Source organism: Leucoraja erinacea, unplaced genomic scaffold (assembly GCF_028641065.1).
Source record: "Leucoraja erinacea ecotype New England unplaced genomic scaffold, Leri_hhj_1 Leri_736S, whole genome shotgun sequence".
NCBI classification, from domain to species: Eukaryota; Metazoa; Chordata; class Chondrichthyes; order Rajiformes; family Rajidae; genus Leucoraja; species Leucoraja erinaceus.
Window position 1 is genome coordinate 1 of NW_026576659.1, and position 22591 is coordinate 22591.

The 22591-nt window shown below is 42.6% G+C and overlaps 1 protein-coding gene across 1 annotated transcript; it reads left to right on the forward strand.

Moving 5' to 3' along the window:
- Positions 1 to 2827: 2827 nt before the first annotated feature.
- On the forward strand, positions 2828 to 19246 carry LOC129694631 (D(2) dopamine receptor B-like; the record flags this gene model as incomplete). The annotated part of the gene is given in 8 exon segments (XM_055631365.1): positions 2828 to 2976; positions 10537 to 10546; positions 10548 to 10674; positions 12985 to 13181; positions 14096 to 14180; positions 15724 to 15907; positions 15909 to 16072; positions 19039 to 19246. Coding segments are annotated over 8 exon segments (1113 nt in total), but the record flags the coding sequence as incomplete, so codon positions are not given.
- Between the last annotated feature and the right edge of the window lie 3345 nt (positions 19247 to 22591).

The window sequence follows — 22591 nt, forward strand, 5'->3', positions numbered from 1 at the left end:
GTGGTGTGGTGTGTAAGCAGTCTTTTGATGTAGGTGGGGGCAAGCCCATTAAGGATATTGTCGACATAAAGGAGGATCTTGAAATGTATTCGGAACCGCACAGAGGCCAGGTCGGGTGCCCGTCAGTAGTCTCACTGCGGCATTTTGGACCAGTTGCAGGCGGCACAGAGAAGATTGGCTGATGCCAGTGTAGAGGGAGTTGCAGTAATCTAAGCGGGAGGAGATAAATGTGTGGGTGATCTTTTCGAGGTCATCAAACTGGAAATGTTTTATTTTAGCTGTCGTCTGAAGCTGAAAGAAGCTAGCATTGACTTGTTTGTCAAATTTCAATGCTGAGTCAAATATCATGCCAAGATTTTTGACGTGAGGTTTAAGTAGTGGGGTAAGGCTGTGAAGAAATCCAGGCAGATTGGACATGTGGCCTCCTCAGTTAAACTCTCGACTTGGTCTTTCAAAGTCATTTTAACTCCGCTACTTCCTGGTTCAAAACGCATTCCCTTTCGCGCAACTGCTGAACCCCTGCAGTATCGCGAGTGTCTACTGCACACGCTGCCGTCTCGGGGAATAAATGTTATTTGGCTGCAAGTGCTCAATGTGAAGATGTCCTGGCCACTTCCAACTAATCTCACACTAGGGAGGGATCAGTGAGATATTAACAGCCGTGAATAGGGCTTGCGGCAGCCGAAGGCAGAACAGATATCTGGAAAGAGAGCAGGAAACATTTACGAGGATGTTGCCAGAGAGAATAGTTGGGCAGGGTAGGACTTTATTCCTTGGAGCGCAGGAGTGCGAGGTAACCTGATAGAGGTGTATACAATCAAGAGGCAAATAGTTAGGGTGAATGCACAGAATATTTTTACCAGAACCATATAACAATTACAGCACGGAAACAGGCCATCTCGACCCTTCTAGTCCGTGCCGAACACATAATCTCCCCTAGTCCCATATACCTGCGCTCAGACCATAACCCTCCATTCCCTTCCCATCCATATAACTTTCCAATTTATTTTTAAATGATAAAATCGAACCTGCCTCCACCACCTTCACTGGAAGCTCATTCCACACAGCTACCACTCTCTGAGTAAAGAAGTTCCCCCTCATGTTACCCCTAAACTTCAGTCCCTTAATTCTCATGTCATGTCCCCTTGTTTGAATCTTCCCTACTCTCAGTGGGAAAAGCTTTTCCACATCAACTCTGTCTATCCCTCTCATCATTTTAAAAACCTCTATCAAGTCCCCCCTTAACCTTCTGCGTTCCAAAGAATAAAGCCCTAACTTGTTCAACCTTTCTCTGTAACTTAGTTGCTGAAACCCAGGCAACATTCTAGTAAAACCTTTAGGGGAACCTTTAGGGGAATCATGAACCACAGGAATTATGTTTAAGTTGAGAGGGGAAAGATTTAGTAGAAATCCGAGGGGTAAATTTTCATATCGAAGGTGGTGGGTATATGAAACAAACTACTAGAGGAGGTAGATGAGGTCAGATATAACGGCATTGAAGTGCCATTTGGACAGGTACATGGATAGGAAAGGATAGAGGGACATGGGCCAAATGCGCGCTGGTGGGATTTGTGCTGATGGGGCATCTTGGTGGACATGGGCATGTTGGGACTTAAGGCCTGTTTCCCTGCAGTGTGACTCTATGACTCTGTGAGGAAGGGACAGGGCCGGCGTTAATGAGGCCTGGGGTGTAACTGACTTGCTCCATTTGGGCAGTGGAAGCCGGCATCCGCACCTCCGTTCACAGCCCGGGGTCAGGATGGACGCAGACCACCTTCCGGCTTCATTCTAATCACCGTCACTGCACCTGCCTCTCATACACCAGTCTTCAGCTCACACCTACCCTCGCCGACAATGGGTCTACCTGGGCACCATTTGGAGGTTTAACTCATATTTTTAAAATATGTGCAGGTTTTGCTCTTGACAAGTTTCAGGTATGATTTCTATAATACTTTTACACAATATATTAAAAATATAGGTAGTCACGAATTTAAAACGAAAAAAAGCACCTCGGCCTACAGCATACAAGAAGTCAGGGTGGACTCTTCCAGAAACATGGGGCGTAACAGCCCAACCTTTAATGCACCTTCCCTAAACTTGCTAGACCTCTTTTTCTGATGAAGCTGTAGACAAATCAAAACTGGAAGATTGTTGTTGCCCAGTCATGGACACCACTGGATTGAATTGGCATTAGAGAATGGTGGGCACAGTGGCGTAGCTGGTCAAGCTGCTGCCCCACAGCGCCAGAGACCCGGGTTCAATCCTGACCACCAATGCTGTGTGTGGAGTTTGCACACTCCCTGAGGCCATGTGGGTTTTTCTCCACGTGCTCCGCTTTTCTCCGGCCACATTCCAAACACGTGCAGGTTTGCATGTTAATTGGCCTCTGTAAATTGCCCGAGTGTCCAGGGAGTGGATGAGAAAATGGGATAATACAGAACTTGTGTGAACGGGTGATAGATGGTCAGTGTGGACTTGGTGGGCCGAAAGGGCTGTTTCTAATCTGTATCTCTAAACTAAAATAATGACCACAAACAAACAGCCAGGCTGAACTTGCTTGCTTGATTTCCCTATCAACCAAGTCTGCAAATCATCCCATTATTAATGGCGAGATTGATTTCATTCACATCATGTATCTGTAACTATCCTCCACTCACTGCGTTGTTCTAGAGACATCGGTGAGATGATGACCAATACCTGCTCGTGTAGTTTTGAAATTCGTTACTGTATTTATTAATATGTCAACAGAAACTGCATTTTACCTTGTGAAGTGTTCCAAGTGTTGGGTGGCTATTTAATGAAGTTATGTTGAACTTGTCATTGAATTGTGACTGTTCCATTCACATGGAGATCTTTCTTTGCCAAGGTGGTGGGAGAATGGAGATTCAGCAGGATCCACTGCAACATATTTGTGACACTCGATGTCATGATGTGCACGGCCAGTATCCTTAACCTTTGTGCCATCAGCATTGACAGGTAATTTGTGTATTTACTATATATCTCTACAGTTGTAGGTATACTAATCAGCAGCTTGAAGTTTCCAGCAACGTATCAGGACCATCTAGTGGTAACGATATCCAGTTGCAAATGTAATTGTGTGACAGAATTCTGGTGCCTGGGATCATGGGTTTTTGAACCAATTCTCAGGGTTTGGGTATCAATGATAGGACCATCCCTATTGGCCTTGAGTTTTTGATATTCATTAACCACAGATAGCGGTTGGTCAATGATGTGACTTGGTGTTTTAAAAGGGAATTAATGGTGAATGTATTGGAGTGGAACTGAAAACTGATTTCACAGAGAGAATGAAGTTTGACACCAGTCTCATTCTTAATTGTACTCGATATCTTTATATAATTTCCAAGCATTTTAAAATGGTCAAATTAAATGGATGTTGAATTTTATGAGCCAAATCTTTTCTCATCTTATCTGTTTAAAATAACATGGAGGTGTTGTTTGAGCATTATGTTAATTCCATTTATCACTTGCCCTTGGATGGACTGGAGTTGAGTGAATGCCCAGTGGACCACAACATAAACTAGCACCAGCTGTACATTTCAAACCATGCTTGACATCAAATGTCACAGAAACTGGGGCAGTTGGGAAGATGATCACAGGCTGAACATGGAGACCATTTGCATTAGATAAATAAATACTATCTGTGTTTATATCTAACATGAGAGTGCTCGGCAATCTAGAACATGAATCAGTGACGCCAACAGATGGTTTGTGAGACTCAGACAATCTCATTCTATGAAATCATCAGTCACTCTTTAATGTGTCAAGTATCAATAGGTAAAATTGGCTCCAGCAGAATGTGGCAACACAGATCAATAGACAATAGGTGCAGGAGTAGGCCATTCGGCCCTTCAAGCCAGCACCGCCATTCATGTGATCATGGCTGATCACTGATAGATGATGGAAAATGATTGTCATTCCATAGATCAAATTAGGGTGTTAGTGATCATTTAAATTAGTGGTAAGGGTTAGGGTTAGACTACCGGTGCTGTCTGTATGGAGTTTGCACGATCTCCCCGTAACCATTTGGGCTTCCTCTGGGTGCTCCATTTTCCTTCCACATCCCAAAGATGTAAAATTGGCCTCATTAAATTGTCCCTAATGTTTGGGGAGTAGAAGGGAAAGTGGGATAACATAGAAATAGCGTGAACGGGTAATCGATGGTTGTCGTGGACTCAGTGGCCGAAGGGTCAGTTTCAGTGCTGTATGTCTGATTTAATCTAAGAGATCAAACATTGAAGCTGGCGCCAGTTGCAGGTCATTCAATAAAACTTTGCCACATTTCTACGAGAGTTTCACTCGCAATAAGAGAATTTTGTTTCCTGCAGGATTATCAAAAGTAAAGGTCCTTTTAATAACCATGTTTAAAAGCTAAAAGCTATAAATGCAATAAAAATTAAAGGCTGCGTGAAATTGCACAAATGTCAATAGATGTTTCTCAATAGGTGCTTGTTAAAGGCCACATGTAGTGATTATGTTCTCAAGATGCAATGATGCATGATTATTGTCGGTAGGTTACATGGGAACAATTTTTTACCCCCCCAGGACATTTTTTTCCAACACTGCCTTTTTACTGCTTGTCAATTTTCAAAGCAACACCTAAGTGGTTGTCCAGTTCCCAATTAAAATGGTGTCATAACCAATTCATCCCACGTAATAAAGTACAAATACAAAAAGGGCAGCACGGTGGCGCAGCGGTAGAGTTGCTCTCTCACAACACCAGAGACCCGCGTTCCATCCTGACTACAGATGCTGTCTATATAGAGTTTATACATTCTCCCTGTGACCGTTTTGGTTTTCTTTGGGCACTCTGGTTTCCTCCCACATCTTCCCAAGTTTGTAGGTTAATAGTAAGATTAAACGAGTACTTACCAGTATGAAGTTTGATCTGTATATTATGAGGAGTTACGGTGAGGTATTACGTGAAGATCCCAGCCCAGTGCGCAGGTGCGGCATACTTCGAAGCAGCGGTGTGAAATCACAGGATAGACACAATATTTGAAGTAAGATAGTAAAGATCATGAGACATCAGTTTATTAGTTTGATCTATATATTGAGGGTGGGAGCGGTAGGCACGTAATACCTCACCGTAACTCCTCATAAAATACAGATCAAACTTCATACTGGTAAGTACTCGTTTAATCTTACTATTTTACTTCGGAGTCACGCGAGTGATTCCGTGAAGACTTCAAAGGTCTGTGATTTCAAACCGTGTAACAGTTTTTATTTCACTCACTGCCGAAGTTTTTGAGGGAGGAAGTGTTATCGTAATCAACCAGTGGGTCTGCTTTCACAAGAAACAGAAAGGTATTTGTTAACAATAACAACATAAAGAGCTCCCCTGAGCTTAAATTAATATTGCAGTTTGTAATATTCTTTCTGCAATTAAATCAGGTTTATCAACGGTTTACAATAAAAATGTTCTGAACGTCGTTCCCTTGACCATTCTGCCGTATTGAGAATGTGGTCAAACGGGATGTCCATTCGTTCAGCCGCTGATATCAATGCTGCCCTAGTGGAATGGGATTAAAATGTATTATTATCTATTCCGGCAGCTTTCAGTACCTGTTTGAGCCACCTTGGAGTGGTTTGGCTCGTACCCCGTCTTGGGGTTTCTGTGGTTGACCCATAGGCTTTCCTCTCCCTCTAAGATTGTGGGTTGTGTCTATATATTGTAGTAGATGGGTCACCACACTCAACCTGGACTCTGGTGGGTAGGCCCGGAATCCCACCAGTGAATTGGGCGTTCCTGGTCCATATAGCCATATAACGATTACAGCACGGAAAACACAGGCCATCTCGACCCTACTAGTCCGTGTCGAACTCATAATCTCGCCTAGTCCCATATACCTGCGAGTTAGGTTTTTACCAGACCTAGAATATGAACGCGATGCGTCTGGGGTAATCACCATGTTATCCAGTCTAGTTTTATGGAGTGACTGGACTCTGTGAGCGTATACGAGAGCCATAAGCATGAGCGTTTTTAACATAGATTGAGCAAGCTGAGGGATCTGGCTGGTGCCATTCTCTGAGATATGTCAATATCACACCAATATCCCATACATGGGTATACCTGGGTTTTTGGGGCTTATTATTATAGTTGCCCTTCATAAGTTTATCTTCAGTGGATGGGATCCCATGCTCTGCTGTCATGCTGTTTTAGATAAGCAGACAAGGCGCTCCATGCTGTATTTACGGCACTGTAACTCACCTTTTAGTCATGGTGTAGATGTTCCAGGAACTCCAATACGTCAGTGGTTGAATAGTTTGGTATGTTGTCCCTGCGTCGTGGCAGTATATTACCCATGTTAGCTCTTGGTGACTGTTCGCAGGGATGCCGACATGGTGGTAATGGTTCCTTTGGATAATCCCAGTCCCTGGTAAGGTCTATTCAAAACCTGCACCCAGGAGTTTGATGTTTTTCTGGCATGGGTGGCTTGTGCCTGATACTGGGTTGAGTCAGCAACCATGGTCCACTAGGAAAATCCATAGGTGACTCGCCCACCGTGTCGTGATGAACTGGGAACCATGGCTGTGTAGGCCGGTCGGGCACGTTCAATATCTCGGAGACAGATTCCATCTGTATTACGAAGTGCCCGACTGATGAGGCAGAAGGGAGGAAGGCAAAGCAGAAATTCCCCCTTCCAGTGTGTAGGCATCTATCGCTGCTGCCTCTGATCTGGTTCCTAAGTCACATACATAGGTTACTGCAATTCCGTCTTGTGCAACCAAATTGATATCTGGCTTTCAAACTGCTTAATACCTTTAGCAGATATTTGGGTTTGACATCTATTCAATGTTATCATAAATTTTACCCGTGACGTGGTGTCTCCCACTGTTCTAGCTTCCTAGGAAATAGGCAGCTGATAGTTAAAATGTCTTTTGACACACCATTGCCAGATCTGTTTCCAATTTGTTGCACGATAGTGATTTTGTGCTCCCCATATGGTTGATATAAGCCACCACCATAGTATTATCAATCCGTAACTGCATAAGTATGTGCTGCATTTGAAATGCATATGCTTTTTAGCCCAATAGGCGATCACCAATCCCAAATAGTTGGTGCCCGGTGTGTGTAGTAACGATGATTCTGAATTGGTCCATCTGTTACCTGTGCTGGATATGGAGTTTAGTTGCTCCCCAGCCTAAAGTACTGGCATCGGTTTTTAATAACCAAGTTGGGATTGGTGACAATAATAGGGCTGAAAACTATGCCAAACATATGTCTGCCCACCACTGTAATTGTGATATAGCTTCAGTGGGTACATTCATGATTTGATTATAGTGACCCAAGCACCTTGGCAGAGTAACAGTCATATGGATGGAATTGATATTGAAGCCCAGATAATCCATGGTAGTTAACGGCTTCAATACTGGTTTATCTGGGCGTGGGATGAACCTCGGTGCTTTAGGGAGCTGTTTCGTAGCTAGAACTGCTGCCACAGCTAATTCCTTTGTTTCCCCTAATATGAGGATATCATCCAATATATGCCATGATTAGATTCAAATTTAATTTTAATTGTCATTGTCAGTGTATAGTACAGAGACAACGAAATGCATTGGAAACAACGAAATGCATTGCTTGCTTTCTTAATATTTTCATGGCTATTTTTAATATTTATAATAGTTTAGGGCTGAGGTTAGACCATTGGGAATGCTCTATTCCATAGTTGCCCTAACCGGGATATCCATTATCCAGGTAAAATTTTTTAGGTATCTACAATGATCCTAGTGTATGGGTATAAGATAGTTTGCATCTTCCATATCAATGCTCGCCATAAGGTATCCTTTGGAGATCAGATGTCTGGCAGTGACAAAAACCCATCTCCATCTTAAAGTGTATATACTCAACAGATTTATTTAGTGATATTAGATCAATGATGATGTTACATTCACGATCTTTTGTAGTTTTAGTGAATATATTCGATACAATTTCCAATGGTTCATGTTTACTCTCATGATCCATTTAGTGATGAGCCTTTCTAGTTCAGCTTGACCTTCTCACTTCTCTTTCTTAGAGGGAGAAAATGCCCTTTGGGCGCATTGCTGAACTGGTGGTAATATGCCCAATTTGAATTCAAGTTTATATCCACTAATACTGTTGAGTATATATTAGTTATTTGTGACTGCACCCATGCTTTATCAACAAGTGTAAATGCCCCCCCCCGCAGTTAGTAGAACACCCTTATTTAGTGTAAACTGGGAGGAACCAGACTACCTACCTCCATGTTTATTGTTTTTTCATGAAGGCTTAGTTATGCTGGTGCTGTCGGTGGGGCGGCGCATTTTCCCACGGCTCCGCTCTGGGCCCCTGTCTAAAAACAACTTTGGGGGTAATGTGAAGCGGTCGCCAGGCTTTCACCAGTCCTTGTTCGATATTTGCTGGTGGATGCCGAGGGGTGCTCCCAGCTGGGTGTTGGATGCGATGTCCTGCTCGTTCCATGTCAGTCGAGTATCCCAAATTTGGGAACATCTTAGGCGTCAGCACACTCGTAGTGCAACGGGATAGTCTCATCCTGGGAGAACCACCTTGGTGATCATGGCGTCTCGCCTGCCAGGTGAGTATGATCCGTGGAAACAACGAGCAAGGCGGTGACATCTTGACCCTCTGTTAGGAGCTTCAAAGTTCGCTGCTTTTAGCTATTGACTGCGAGTCTGCTGACCCAGCTGGCTGCGGATTTGCCTCTAGAAAGGCCTACTCCTGCAGGGCTTTGTTTGGGAAGATGGTCGCGTGGAGGAGCCATGTAGTGGCCCACGACACCCAGTAGCTCTTCCTGATCCTGCTCCCCTGGCATACTGCTGTTCTCGTCCGCCTGCCCAGCGTTTAAGCCAGCCCAGCCCTGGCCTCCTTAGCTAGCCTCAAAAGAGGGAGCAAAAGGGTGTGCTATAAATTGGAGGAGGCATAGCTCAAACTCCATTGTTGTATCAATCCCTCAACAAGGGAGATGGCTAGTGCAATAGCACTGGGGTAGGAGTGTCAGCTCCCTTGGCATTCAGCCAGTGCCCCTCGTTTTCCCTGGAGGTGAACTCCATGACCTCCTCTGGCTTGGGGAGACAGACATACTTGTTTTTGCTGTCTCCAGCCTGTTCCAGTGTTGGAGGAAGTTGGTTCCTGTAGAACCTGTAATTTTGGTAAGTTTTTTGTCTTACCTGTATGTAGAGGCTGCCTGCCGTTTTTCAGGCAGCATTGTAGCGGTTCCCGGGCGGCGATTCTCCTTGTCAGGAGTCTGCAGGGCTGCCGGTCGGGTTTTTAAACTTCCCGCCGGTCCGCTGCTGTTACCAAACAGCTGTTCAGTGGACCGGCATAGCGCAGCTCCCTGCAGCGGTCCGCAGCGTGTGCGGTCCCGTTAGCGCCTTTCCCCCTCCACTGTCGGCTCCTTCGCTGGAGTCGAACGGGGGCCGCTTCCTCTGCTGCTTTGCTCCCCCTGGAGCAAAAAACCACAAGGCCCGATTAAGGTAAGTACTTACCTCACGTCCTTGGTTTGCGGGAGCGCCCGACTCCCGCTGGCCGCAGTTTGCACAGCTGTGCGATAATGCCGCACCTGCGCACTGGGCTGGGATCTTCACGGAATCACTCACGTGACTCCGAAGTAAAATTAGCTTCTGTAAATTGTCCCTAGTGTGTAGTGTGAATGGGTTGCGTGGACTTGGTGGGCCCAACGGCCTGTTTCCATGCTATATCTAAACTAAACTAAACTAAATAGTCCTCCCTAATTCATCAATCACAGTTTATCCAAATTCCTTAACAGGTAGCACTTCTTCACAAATCTGGAGCACTTTTCCACAGAAAGATTGTGCTTGGAACTGAGCATAAACTGTCAAAGCAGTCACCATACTCGAGGTTTCAAAACCAAACTAGATGGCCTTTAAAAACTCAGCAGGTCAGGCAGCATCTCTGAAGAAAAAGATAGATGACGTTTCAGGTCGGGACCCTTATTTAGACTCAAGATTCCGACTTGAAACGTCACCAAGCCATGTCCTCTAGAGATGCTGGCTGACCTGCTGAGTTACTCCAGCACTTTGTGTCCATCTATGGTATAAACTTGCATCTGCAGTTCCTTCATCACATGATCTCTTTGTTCTGTAAAAATATGGCCAGTTTCAAAATAGCTGGTGGACCTGTTCTAATGTTTGAATGAGAATTACTTACAATTGATATAAAAAGCAGAAAACTGTTGATATTCTCAGCGGGTGGAGCAGCAACTGTGGAGAAGGAAATGAAGTAATATTTCAGATCAGTGACCCTTTATCAGAACTGTTCAGTTTTGGCCGACTACCTTTATTGGTTTCTGTTTTTATTTTAGATTTCCAACTTGTCAAATGTTTATGCTTTTTTAATATTTGCCTTCAATGATTGCTGCAAAATTAGACAGCACTAGAAAATCTAAATGTTATACAATCAAATGTTTAAAATGTGTTTGAGATAAAAAATAATACGAAGCAAAATGTAGCCGAGTGAGTATAAGGAAGCGAGCTGGACATGAAGTTGTTGTTGTCTTTTACTGTCTCATGATGCAGGTACACTGCCTGTTGCCATGCCAATGCTCTACAATACCCGGTACAGCTCCAAGCGCAGAGTCACCATCATGATCTCTGTCGTCTGGGGCTTGTCCTTTGCCATATCCTGCCCATTACTATTTGGACTGAATGAGTCAGGTAGCTATAATGAGCTTTATTTCTTCCTGTCATAGGGTGATGTTAGCAACCTATATGTAAATATGCAGTCTCATTTTGCAGTGACATTTGATGTGCCCCAAGTGCTCTAGAGAAAACCAGGTGGGGCTTTTTGTTCATTAGTGTTCTTATTTTCTTATTTGAGATATCATTCTATCCTATGGTTGGAACAAGTAAATGTTCATCGTTAAGAAACAATTAAAAATTTGCTAGCAACTAAATATTTTTTTCTCTTGCCCACCACTGCAATGCCAAGGGCTATGAGGAGCATTTAGGCTTAACCTTTGAATGGTATCCATATCTTTCAGTAAGGCATTTGACAAGGTTCTGCATGGTAAGCTGCTCTGGAAGGTTAGATCGCATGGGATCCAAGGAGCGATAGCTGAATGGACAGCAAATTGGCTCCATGGAAGGAAGCAGAAGGTGATGGTGGAAGGTTGCTTCTCGGATGGAGGCCTGTGACTAGTGGTGGGTCTCGGAGTTCGGTGCTGGGCCTGTTACTGTTTGTCATCCACATCAATGATTTGGATGAGAACATACAGAGCAAGATTAGCAAGTTTGCTGATGATACAAAAGTTAGTGGTTTTGCAGATAGTGAAGATGGTTGTGAATGATTGCAGCAAGATCTGGATCGATTGGCTAGGTGGGTGGAGGAATGGTTGCTGAAATTTAATACAGAGAAGTGTGAGGTGATGTATTTTGGGAAGTTGAACAAGGGCAGGACCTACACAGTGAATGGTCAGCCTCTGGGGAGTGTTGTAGAGCAGAGGGATCTAGGAGTACAGGTGCAGGGAGTATAGCTATAGGGAGAGGTTAAGTAGGCTGGGACTATTCCATGGAGCGCAGGAGGATGAGGGGAGATCTTATAGAGGTGTACAAAATCATGAGAGGAATAGATCGGGTAGATGCACAGACCAGGTGCAGGCAAGTGGGACTAGTGTAGCTGGGACATTGTTGGCCGGTGTGGGCAAGTTGGGCCGAAGGAGTATGACTCTGACACATTAATACACCGTTTGCAAATGTGTCACGCGGGTCATTCCCTAAATGGCAAATAAGCTTTTCTTAAAAAACAATCGAGAAACAGATAGATCGGGTGTCAAAGGATCATTGTTTTCATTCACTTGCTTTCACTGCTATGTTTAAGATGAGTAGATGGCTCCTTAAACTACAAGGCTGTAGGTTAGATGGAGATCTTCTCTGGCTGGTTCGAACTCAATGGCCTCTAAATGCTGTCTGTTTACATGATTTTAGGAACAAGCTGTGATCCAGTCCAGTGAAATACAGAAGAAGGGTTTTGGCCCGAAACGTTGCCTATTTCCTTCGCTCCATAGATGCTGCTCCACCCGCTGAGTTTCTCCAGCATTTTTGTGTACCTTCGATTTTCCAGCATCTGCAGTTCCATCTTAAACACCAGTGACATAAGACACTGGTGCATCAGTTAACTGTAGTGCCAGCTAATGTGACACCATTTCCATTTAGCTCAGCAATTACATGAGTTTCACTCTCGTCTCACTGTCAGTCAAGGTGATCAAGTCTCACCTGACAGTCCTGCATGTAAAATCTAGATCAGAGCTGGTCCCTAAGAAAGTATATAATGCTGTTTCTAGGTCAGCATGTTAAAGCTGAAATGCACATCTCATCACCTTTTTGGACTGTCCACCCAGGCATTGTCACGGTGTCAAGGTCAAGCAGGCCTGGTGTAAAGGTCAAGCAGGCCTGGTGTAAGGGTCAAGCTGGCCTGGTGTAAAGGTCAAGCTGGCCTGGTGTAAAGGTCAAGCAGGCCTGGTGTAAGGGTCAAGCAGGCCTGGAGTAAGGGTCAAGCTGGCCTGGTGTAAAGCTGGCCTGGTGTAAAGGTCAAGCAGGCCTGGTGTAAAGGTCAAGTAGGCCTGGTGTAAAGGTCAAGCAGGCGTGTCAAGCAGTAAGGGTCAAGCAGGCCTGGTGTAACGGTCAAGCAGGCCTGGAGTAAGGGTCAAGCAGGCCTGGTGTAAGGGTCAAGCAGCAGGCCTGGTGTAAAGGTCAAGCAGACCTGGTGTTAAATAAGGGTCAAGCAGGCCTGGTGTAAAGGTCAACCAACTCTGAAAATATACAAAACTCTGAAATTAATAATGGAAAAAAAATACAATTTGTCAAAGCCATTTGATCCTCTAGCTGAGAAAAAAATATTCTTCTTATATTAGGCGTTGTTCCATTAGATTGCACATCAGTGAACAATGAGGATAACATCTGATTTATGAAAGTCAGCATTGACTTAATGAATATGGGAATAATCTATGAATCATCTCTAACTCTCAGACACCAGGAATGATGCCACCTGTCTTATTCACCATCCCGAATTTGTGGTCTACTCGTCCATTTTCTCCTTCTTCATTCCCTTCATCGTCACGCTGTTGGTGTACGTGCAGATTTACGTGGTGCTGCGTAAAAGGAGAAAACGAGTGAACACCAAGAGAAGCAGCAGGTTTGAGTCGGAAATCCAGGCACCATTAAAGGTAAAGAAGAACTTTCTATGTTCTTCTAAATTGTTTTGAGACAAGAGTTTGGCCAGTTTGTCCAGTTATTTTTCATACATTAGGTACAAGAGTGACAGTTTTAGATTCACGATCTGTAATGAGACTTCTAGAATCATACATGTAGACCACAGGCCCTTCAGCCCACTAGGTCCATGCTGACCATCAATCACCATTTGTTACAATAATTCTATCCTAACCTGTTTTCTTCTCCGCACTTTCTCAACATCTTTTTCCATCCTATCCCTTGCTGTCCTCTCTCACATACATGCTAGTGGCAATTCGCTGTGGCCAACCTACCTAGCAACTCACAGCTTTCTGACAAAAAATTCACCTGGTCACATGGAAAACATGCAAACTCCACACAGACAGTATTGCAAACTCTAGCCAATGAAGCTGTGAGGAAGCTGTTTTACTAGTTGCACCACAATTCTGTGCAATTGTACATGGTATTCGAGGAAGAGCTGCATTGCTGTAGGTACCTTATTTTAGACTGGAGCCTTCCACCTCCATATTCCAATGACATGTTTGCAAATTAAACTAATTCCTGTTGCACAGTTGGAAGAGGAGAGAATATTCCTGATGTTCCAGGCAGGATTTTTCCCATGACCATTGTTACTAAGAACACATCATATGCTCATTTATTTTATTTCTCTTTTTGAGATGTTAATTTTCATAAAAGTAGCATCCAATTTCCCACTACAATTAAGCAAAGCATTTCATTTTGATGGAATGTTGTGCAGTCTAGCAAATATATCTCACTTCCAATCTCTTGGACAAGTATTTTGTATTTTAATACCTTATCAGCCAAGCTTAGAATTTAAATGGTGGCCTGTTAGAAAACTGTATATGGAGAACCTCAAATGGAGGAATAAACATATTATTTTTGAATTTAGGATAAGTGCACCCATCCAGAAGACGTGAAGCTTTGTACAGTCATTGTGAAATCAAATGGGAGTTTCCCCACCAATAAGAGGAAAGTGGTGAGTGTCTATAATTTGACCATGGCGTTGACTTTGTGTAGCCACTCCCAGCCACCAGAGCTGCAAACAGCTGGAACTTATATTGTTAATTACACATTAGTATGGGTCACCCAGTGCCAACTTCAGGGACTCGCCAACTGCTTGTTTTGGTTCTCCTGCATCACAATAAGCTAATCTTAGGGAAGCATGGACTGAACCAATACTCTTCTGGACAAACTAACATAATTTGGGAAAACGTTCTACTTCTAATGGGCTGCTGCCTAGTCAGAGAATCTCATCGAGATGAAATTGATCATTCTTTCTGATTCCTTTGTTAGACATAATTCTCTAAAAGTTGAATCATAGAATGGGATATCATTAGAGTCCATTCGGCCATTTCGTCCTAGCTCTCTACTCTTCCCTTGTGGCCTGGCAAATTTTGACTTTTTAAGGGGAGATCCAATTTCTGTTAAAAGATTAATATTGAGTCTACTTCTACTATCTGTTGGCCATAGAATCACTTCCTATGTGTCTGAAGAGGGGGCCCAATCCAAAATGTCAGCTATCCACATTCTCCAGAGATGCTGCCTGACCTGCTGAGTTACTCCAGCACTGTGTGTTCCCCTTTAGTTGGGTTAAAACAATCGTCTTGTGTCACTGCTGGCTTTTGTGAAAACTATTTTAAATTTATATTTTCTGGTTGCTGCCAATGTAGAGCTGTTTCATCTGAGCAAATGATTCAAATGTCCTTATTATAGAGAGCACATAATCTCTCCTCTACGCTCTGTTCCCTAAAGAGAAACAGGTTCATCATGTTCTTGCCTGAGAAACTGCTTCTCTTCCATGTTCTGGAAAGTGAGAATGTTGTGTTCAATTCATTGCGAAGTAGAATAAATTTGCTTTCCATTGAGAAGGAATGGATGGGCCGAAGGGACTGTTTCCGTGCTGTATCTCTAAACTAAACTACACTACACTACACTAAACTAAACTGCTCCAAACTGCCTCAACTATTTAAGAGGTGCCAGTACTAAGTGGTACGTACCTTTACACAATAAGCATTGTACATAGGTACCATGCGATACTCAACTAGGGAACACAATGAAGTTGAGGTATCTGGGTCCAAGATAGAATGAGCTGCAGACGCTGAATGGCCTCTTCTTGTTTAGTTTCGTTTAGAGGCACGGTGTGGACACAGGCCCTTCGGCCCACCCTGTCCGTGCCAATTAACGATCATCCATACACTACTATCCTACACATCGGGGCAATTTACAGAAGCCAATTAACCTACAAACCTGTACGTCTTTGGAATGTGGGAGGAAACCAGAGCACGTGGAGAAAACACACGTGGTCACAGGGAGAATGTACAATCTCCATACAGACTGCCACATAGTCAGGATCCAACTCCAGTCCCTGGCGCTGTAAGCTCTACCGCTACACCACTGTGCCACCCAATGTTTCTGGAACAAGTGATTAATAGAACAACTCGTCTATTTTAATAGTTATTACTTTCCATTGGCCTGGCATACACATTGGGTATTTATTTGGTGTTGTGTTGGGATGTTTGATCTTGGTGCAGGAGGCCGTGAGCCACCAGGATGAGATGGAGATGGAAATGATGTCGTCTGCCAGTACCCCTCTAGAGAAGACCAAGCTCAAAATGGCAGCCGCCAGCCGCCAGCTGACTGTGCCTACTCCCTCTAACCAGGGAGCGAGTTCTAATCTGCCATCACCAGCAGGCAGCCCGGTGAGAGAAGAATGGTCACCCTAAAAACATAAGCAAAGTGACCAAAGCTTTTGAAATCCAGTCGATGCCAAATGGTAAAACAAGAACTTCACTCAAGACCATGAGCAAGAGGAAGATGTCCCAGCAAAAGGAGAAGAAAGCAACTCAGATGCTGGCTATTGTCCTTGGTTAGTATTGTCCCTTCCTTCTATCCAGAGATGCTGCCTGTTCCGCTGAGTTACTCCAGCATTTTGTGTCCCTTCTTTGTTCATTACTTCAGTTTGGTTTCCAACCATTTGTAATATAAATGTCTCTAAATTGGAATGGCAAACCATGGAAGGGAAGGAGTCCATGATGTCCTTCAAGGATCTCTCGACACCACCCTCTCCCTCTTCACTGCCAGTAGCTGACATGAAAGGAAGTTGGAAAGTTTTAAATCAATTGCTTATTTTTGCAGAATATACAGAAGCTTCCTAAAATGTGGGCACTTCATTGTAACGGACGCATCTGAATCTAGACCATTTCCGGAAATGAGTCAAAATGAGTGCCAATGGGATCATGCATTTACTTGTGTAACGTTGAGGTTAAAGGATCTTTATTACCTAGCTCATGTTTGAATTGTTTAAATTAACAATTAGATACAAGAATTCAAGGAACAGGGATCCTGTTTCTCCACAGCAGAGGTATTTTCCCATAAATATATTAAAACAAATCCAGCACTGGGCTTCCTCTAACTTTTGATCTTTCCCTTGGTAGTGGTAGAGGATGTTTATCTGGAGATTATTCATGGTGGCAAAAGCAGGAAAGGAATTATTAGAGAAATTGGAAAGTGGCACAAGGATTACAAAACAAAAAGTTAACTGTCTTAACAGTTTAAATCAGCTCAAGCACAGATAGAACTTGATAGAGGAGATGGCATAGAGGAGAAATCATTTAGCTCAAACTGCTTCCTCCCAAAATCACATCATTTTAGTGTTTTGGAATTGTCTCCAATATTTCTAATCTAGATTTGTCAAATACATAGTTGGTTGGATTTGTCAGGCACCTGCATGCATAGAAACATTGTGAAATAGGTGCAGGAGTGGGCCATTCGGCCTTTCAGGCCAGCACCGCCATTCCATATAATAATTGCTGATCATCTAAAATCAGTACCCCTTTCCTGCTTTTTCCCCATATCGCTTAATTCCTTTTGCCCTACGAGCTAAATCTAACTCTCTTGAAAACATCCAGCGGATTGACCTCCATTGCCTTTGTGGCAGAGACTTCCGCAGATTCACAACTCTCCGGGTGAAGAGGTTTTTCCTTATCTCAGTCCTAAATGGCCAACCACTTATTCTTAAACCGTGACCCCTGGTTTTGGTCTCCCCCAACATCGGGAAAAGTTTACCTGCATCTAACCTGTCCAATCCTTTAAGAATTTTAGATATTTCTATAAGATTGCCTCTCATCCTTCTAAATTCCAGTGAATACAAGCCCAGTCGACCCATTCTTTCATCATATGTCGGTCCCACCATCCTGGGATTAACCTGGTGAATCTACGCTGCACTCTCAATAGCAATGATGTCCTTCCTCAAATTACGAGACCAAAACTACACACAATACTCCAGGCACGGTCTCACCAGGGCCCTGTACAACTGCGGTAGGACCTCCATGCTCCTAAACTCAAATCCTCTCACAATGAAGGCCAACATGCCATTAGCTTTCTTCACTGCCTGCTATATCTGCATGCTTACTACATTATTAATGCTTTGTGAGTAATGTCTAAAGACAGTAGCCTAGAAATATTACGTGGCAGAAATAGGTGTCAAACCTCAGCTGATGATGTGTCCTGGGATTTGCAGTGGTAGGGGCTTACATAGTTTGTGCTAGGACACCCAGACACACACACACACACACACACACACACACACACACACACACACACACACACACACACACACACACACACACACACACACACACACACACACACACACACACACACACACACACACACACACACACACACACACACACACACACACACACACACACACACACACACACACACACACACACACACGGGTCTTTCCTCTGTTGGGTTCACCAGGGTACGATGCAAGAAGGATTAGGCCTGGATCATTAAGGATAGTTGGAGGAAGGGACCTTGAGGTCAAGGATATGATCACATGGTTGGGGGAAGGGAGGAATTACTTGGCATGTAAATGACATCCAAGGAAATAGTTAAGTACAACAGAGGGCCTATCTATATCATCAACAACAAGGGAGGGAAGAGAGAATAGAGTAATCACCAACCTAAATACTGAATGAACTTGCCTGTTGAAGATCAATACCCCGCTACCTAACAACAAACCTGCTGAGGTAGATTCCTTTTAACTAATGGTTTCTCTCCTCATTGGTTCATTTGCTCTGCTCTCTGCATGTCAGCCGCAAGCTGGTGAAAGATACAAAATAAATGTGCAAGACTACCCTGGTGCTGAACTAAATGCAGGGTGTAGTTTAGTGAAATGCTGCCAATTAAATTTCTTATCGGACAAAATTGCCACACTACAAATTAATTTGTAGCCCATCCAAGTCATGGTGACTTTACTGAATTTCTGATGCACATTATTCATGTAGAACAAACAAATTGAGGATAATTTCCTTCGACAATGAAAACTTGTTTTTTTTGCATTCTGGTCTTTGCTATAATATCATGATTTCCATTGAACTAAACCCCACATGCTGGATACTACATGTGTCTTGACATCAAAACAAGGAATTAAACACTAATTAAAGCTCAGAAACAGCCTTATTTCTCCAATTTCTTTATTGAAGTCTTTCATGTCCAATTTTCCATTGTACATTGTTTTAGATTTAGGGCTTAGGGAATCGAGAGATATGGGGAAAAAGCCAGAACGGGGTACTGATTTTGGATGATCAGCCATGATCATTTTGAATGGCGATGCTGGCTCGAAGAGCCGAATGGCCTACTCCTGCACCTATTTTCTATGTTTCTATGTTTCGATACTGTCTCACCTAGTTTGCCTTCCTCCGCAACAAGCCATTTTCTCTACAGCTATCCATTGAAAATATTTTTATTTATATAGTTACCCATTGGATTTCTCGTGAATTTTCAATGCTGGATATTAATCTCTGCTTCTCTTGTTTATAGGGGTCTTCATTATTTGTTGGTTGCCATTCTTCATTACCCATATCCTGAACAAGCACTGTAAAAAATGCAACATCCCTCAAGCCTTGTACAGTGCCTTCACCTGGCTGGGTTATGTCAATAGTGCTGTGAACCCTATCATTTACACCACCTTCAACATAGAGTTCAGAAAAGCTTTCATCAAAATTCTTCACTGCTAAAGCACTGCCAAAGGACATAAAATGCCACCTTTCCTTTTTATAAGGTCTACCTTGAAAGTGTTCAAAGATATCTTTGCTTGTTAATGACACTGTGGACACCACTTCTTTAATCATGAACTGAATCTATCGTGTGTCATTATGGATTAATAAAGGCACGGAGAAGAGAAGAAAATAATGAATTCATCAAGAACCTGATGGGGCTTCAAGTCTCTTTACACATGATGTCATCGGACTTTTCAATACTGATAATCAACAATGTAATGTGAAATGTCCATTTGCATGGCCAAAATATCCATGTAGTTATCACTTCATGACCATGCAAAGTTGGTTAGTAGGTCATTGAACTTTGTATTCAGGTGAATCGTCAAAATGTTATAATGGTAAATAAAATGCAAAGTGGATTGTCAGCACTAGAGGACAACCCTTTGAGGACATCTTCCACTTGCCTACTTCACAATATAAACTTGGAGCAACAAGGAACTTGCTCAATAGCATGGCAATGAAACATGGTGGTCCAAAACTACAATGCATTGGCATGGAAAAGGGAAACCTTTGCTATATCAACCATTAAGAATGTGTTGCCTTAGATCAATCTCAAAGGTTGGAAGACTTGTCAGTATCAGCTTATATCTAGCATAGAATTAGCATACTAAAGATAGGAATATCACAATGTTCTATTAAAGGTGAACACACTACATTGGGTTAGGGAAAAGTAAATTGAGATCAGACTCAAGCCATACTGAGTGAAATGTCTCCTTTCACATCTGTGGGAACATTACACAAAGCAATAGTTTGATATCAGTAGCTGATCTGTATCTAGTGAGGGTAAATATAATTCTGGCTCTTGGATGCATGGCTTCATCCTGGAATAGTCAGAGAGAGGCTATGATGGCCTCTATGATCAGAGAGTTTGTGGGCCTTCAGTGTTTAGTTGTCCCTTTGCTCATTCACATTGCAGAATAGCCTTCATTCTATAGAATAAACAAGTTCAGCAAGGCATCTCATCACCATGCCACAAAATGAAATTCAGGATGGTCCGTCAATGCTGAGTCTTGTTAGAGCTGCTTGTATCAATGGTTTGGAGAAAAGTCAAGTAAAATAATGAAATAACATCACAAAGCAGCAAACACAAAGGAACACAATGTTGATTAGCTGGGCTGCAGGATGACCAGAAAGCATCTTTAGAGATTTGTAGTGTGTTTCAATTATGTATTTGTGTAGTAAACATTAAATTAGAACATTATTCACTATGCGTTTGCTATGCCATGGAAGCATGTGAAAATGTTTTCTCCACTATATTAACTTTATAAATTTCCTCTAGTGACTGCCATCCACATTTGTTCATTTCACTGCAGCTGTAAAGCAAATAAATGAGTTGACAGAGAAACCAGTTTTCTGTAGACCAGCATTGAGGCTTTTCCACCGGCGGACTGATGAACATCACATGGATACGATATCCCTCTCATCGGGAGCAACCAAGTTGTTATTTATTTTATTTGCTTGCTGGACAATTCCTCTGATAGTAAATTTAGTATAAAAATCCAAATCCAAAATTTACGCAATGATCTGACTCTTGAATTAGATTTATTCTTCCTATTGCAATTCTGTCTTTTGCATATTAAAAAAAATTAAATTTACTGTATATATTCAAAACCTTCAGAGTATTACCTGCTCATTTTGAAAATGCTGTGTCAGGTTTTGTGCCTCTTTGATCCATGGTTTCAAGCAGCATTAATATTGACAAGACAGATCTCACATAGATGGGACAGAAAGGTAAACAACAATAGTTTGCTCTTGGTCCATTCAACAAAAGGTATTGATGGAATGATGCCTGATTTGTTGCATAACAAAGTCATCAATATGTGATCACCCTTGGATATGGGGTTTCTGTGAACATGAACAAAAATCATATTGATTTTAGTTTATTGATATAGCTAAAATGTGTATGATTTGTGGTATGCTATGACTTATGTGTGTGGTTGCATAGATTTACTGGTTTAGATCCCAGGACTTGATTCCTCCATATGTGTTTTGGTATTTAGGTTCGTAATTAAATAATATAAAAGAATAACTGCAGCGATAAGCACAAAACTAAGAATTCCCATCAAATATACCTGGTTCTCAGGAAGTAAATCTGTCATGCTTACGTCTGATTTATATGTAACAGGATATTCCCTCGGACATTGAGGGAAGTTAGTGTAGAAATAGCCGGGGCTATGACAGAAATATTTCAAATGTCATTAGAAACGGGAATAGTCTCCGAGGATTGGCGTACTGTGCATGTTGTTCCATTGTTTAAAAAGGGTTCTAAGAGTAAACCTAGCAATTATAGACCTGTTAGTTTGACTTCAGTGGTGGGCAAATTAATGGAAAAGATACTGAGAGATAATATATATAAGCATCTGGATAAACAGGGTCTGATTAGGAACAGTCAACATGGATTTGTGCCTGGAAGGTCATGTTTGACTAATCTTCTTGAATTTTTTGAAGAGGTTACTAGGGAAATTGACGAGGGTAAAGCAGTGGATGTTGTCTATATGGACTTTAGTAAGGTCTTTGACAAGGTTCCTCATGGAAGGTTGGTTAAGAAGGTTCAACTGTTGGGTATAAATGCAGGAGTAGCAAGATGGATTCAACAGTGGCTGAATGGGAGAAGCCAGAGGGTAATGGTGGATGGCTGTTTGTCGGGTTGGAGGCAGGTGACTAGTGGGGTGCCTCAGGGATCTGTGTTGGGTCCTTTGTTGTTTGTCATGTACATCAATGATCTGGATGAAGGTGTGGTAAATTGGATTAGTAAGTATGCAGATGATACCAAGATAGGGGGTGTTGTGGATAATGAAGAGGATTTCCAAAGTCTACAGAGTGATTTAGGCCATTTGGAAGAATTGGCTGAAAGATGGCAGATGGAGTTTAATGCTGATAAATGTGAGGTGCTACACCTTGGCAGGACAAATCAAAATAGGACGTACATGGTAAATGGTAGGGAATTGAAGAATGCAGTTGAACAGAGGGATCTGGGAATAACCGTGCATAGTTCCTTGAAGGTGAAATCTCATATAGATAGGGTGGTAAAGAAAGCTTTTGGTATGCTAGCCTTTATAAATCAGAGCATTGAGTATAGAAGCTGGGATGTTAAAATTGTACAAGGCATTGGTGAGACCAAATCTGGAGTATGGTGTACAATTTTGGTCTCCCAATTATAGGAAGGATGTCAACAAAATAGAGAGAGTACAGAGGAGATTTACTAGAATGTTGCCTGGGTTTCAACAACTAAGTTACAGAGAAAGGTTGAATAAGTTAGGTCTTTATTCTCTGGAGCGCAGAAGGTTAAGGGGGGACTTGATAGAGGTCTTTAA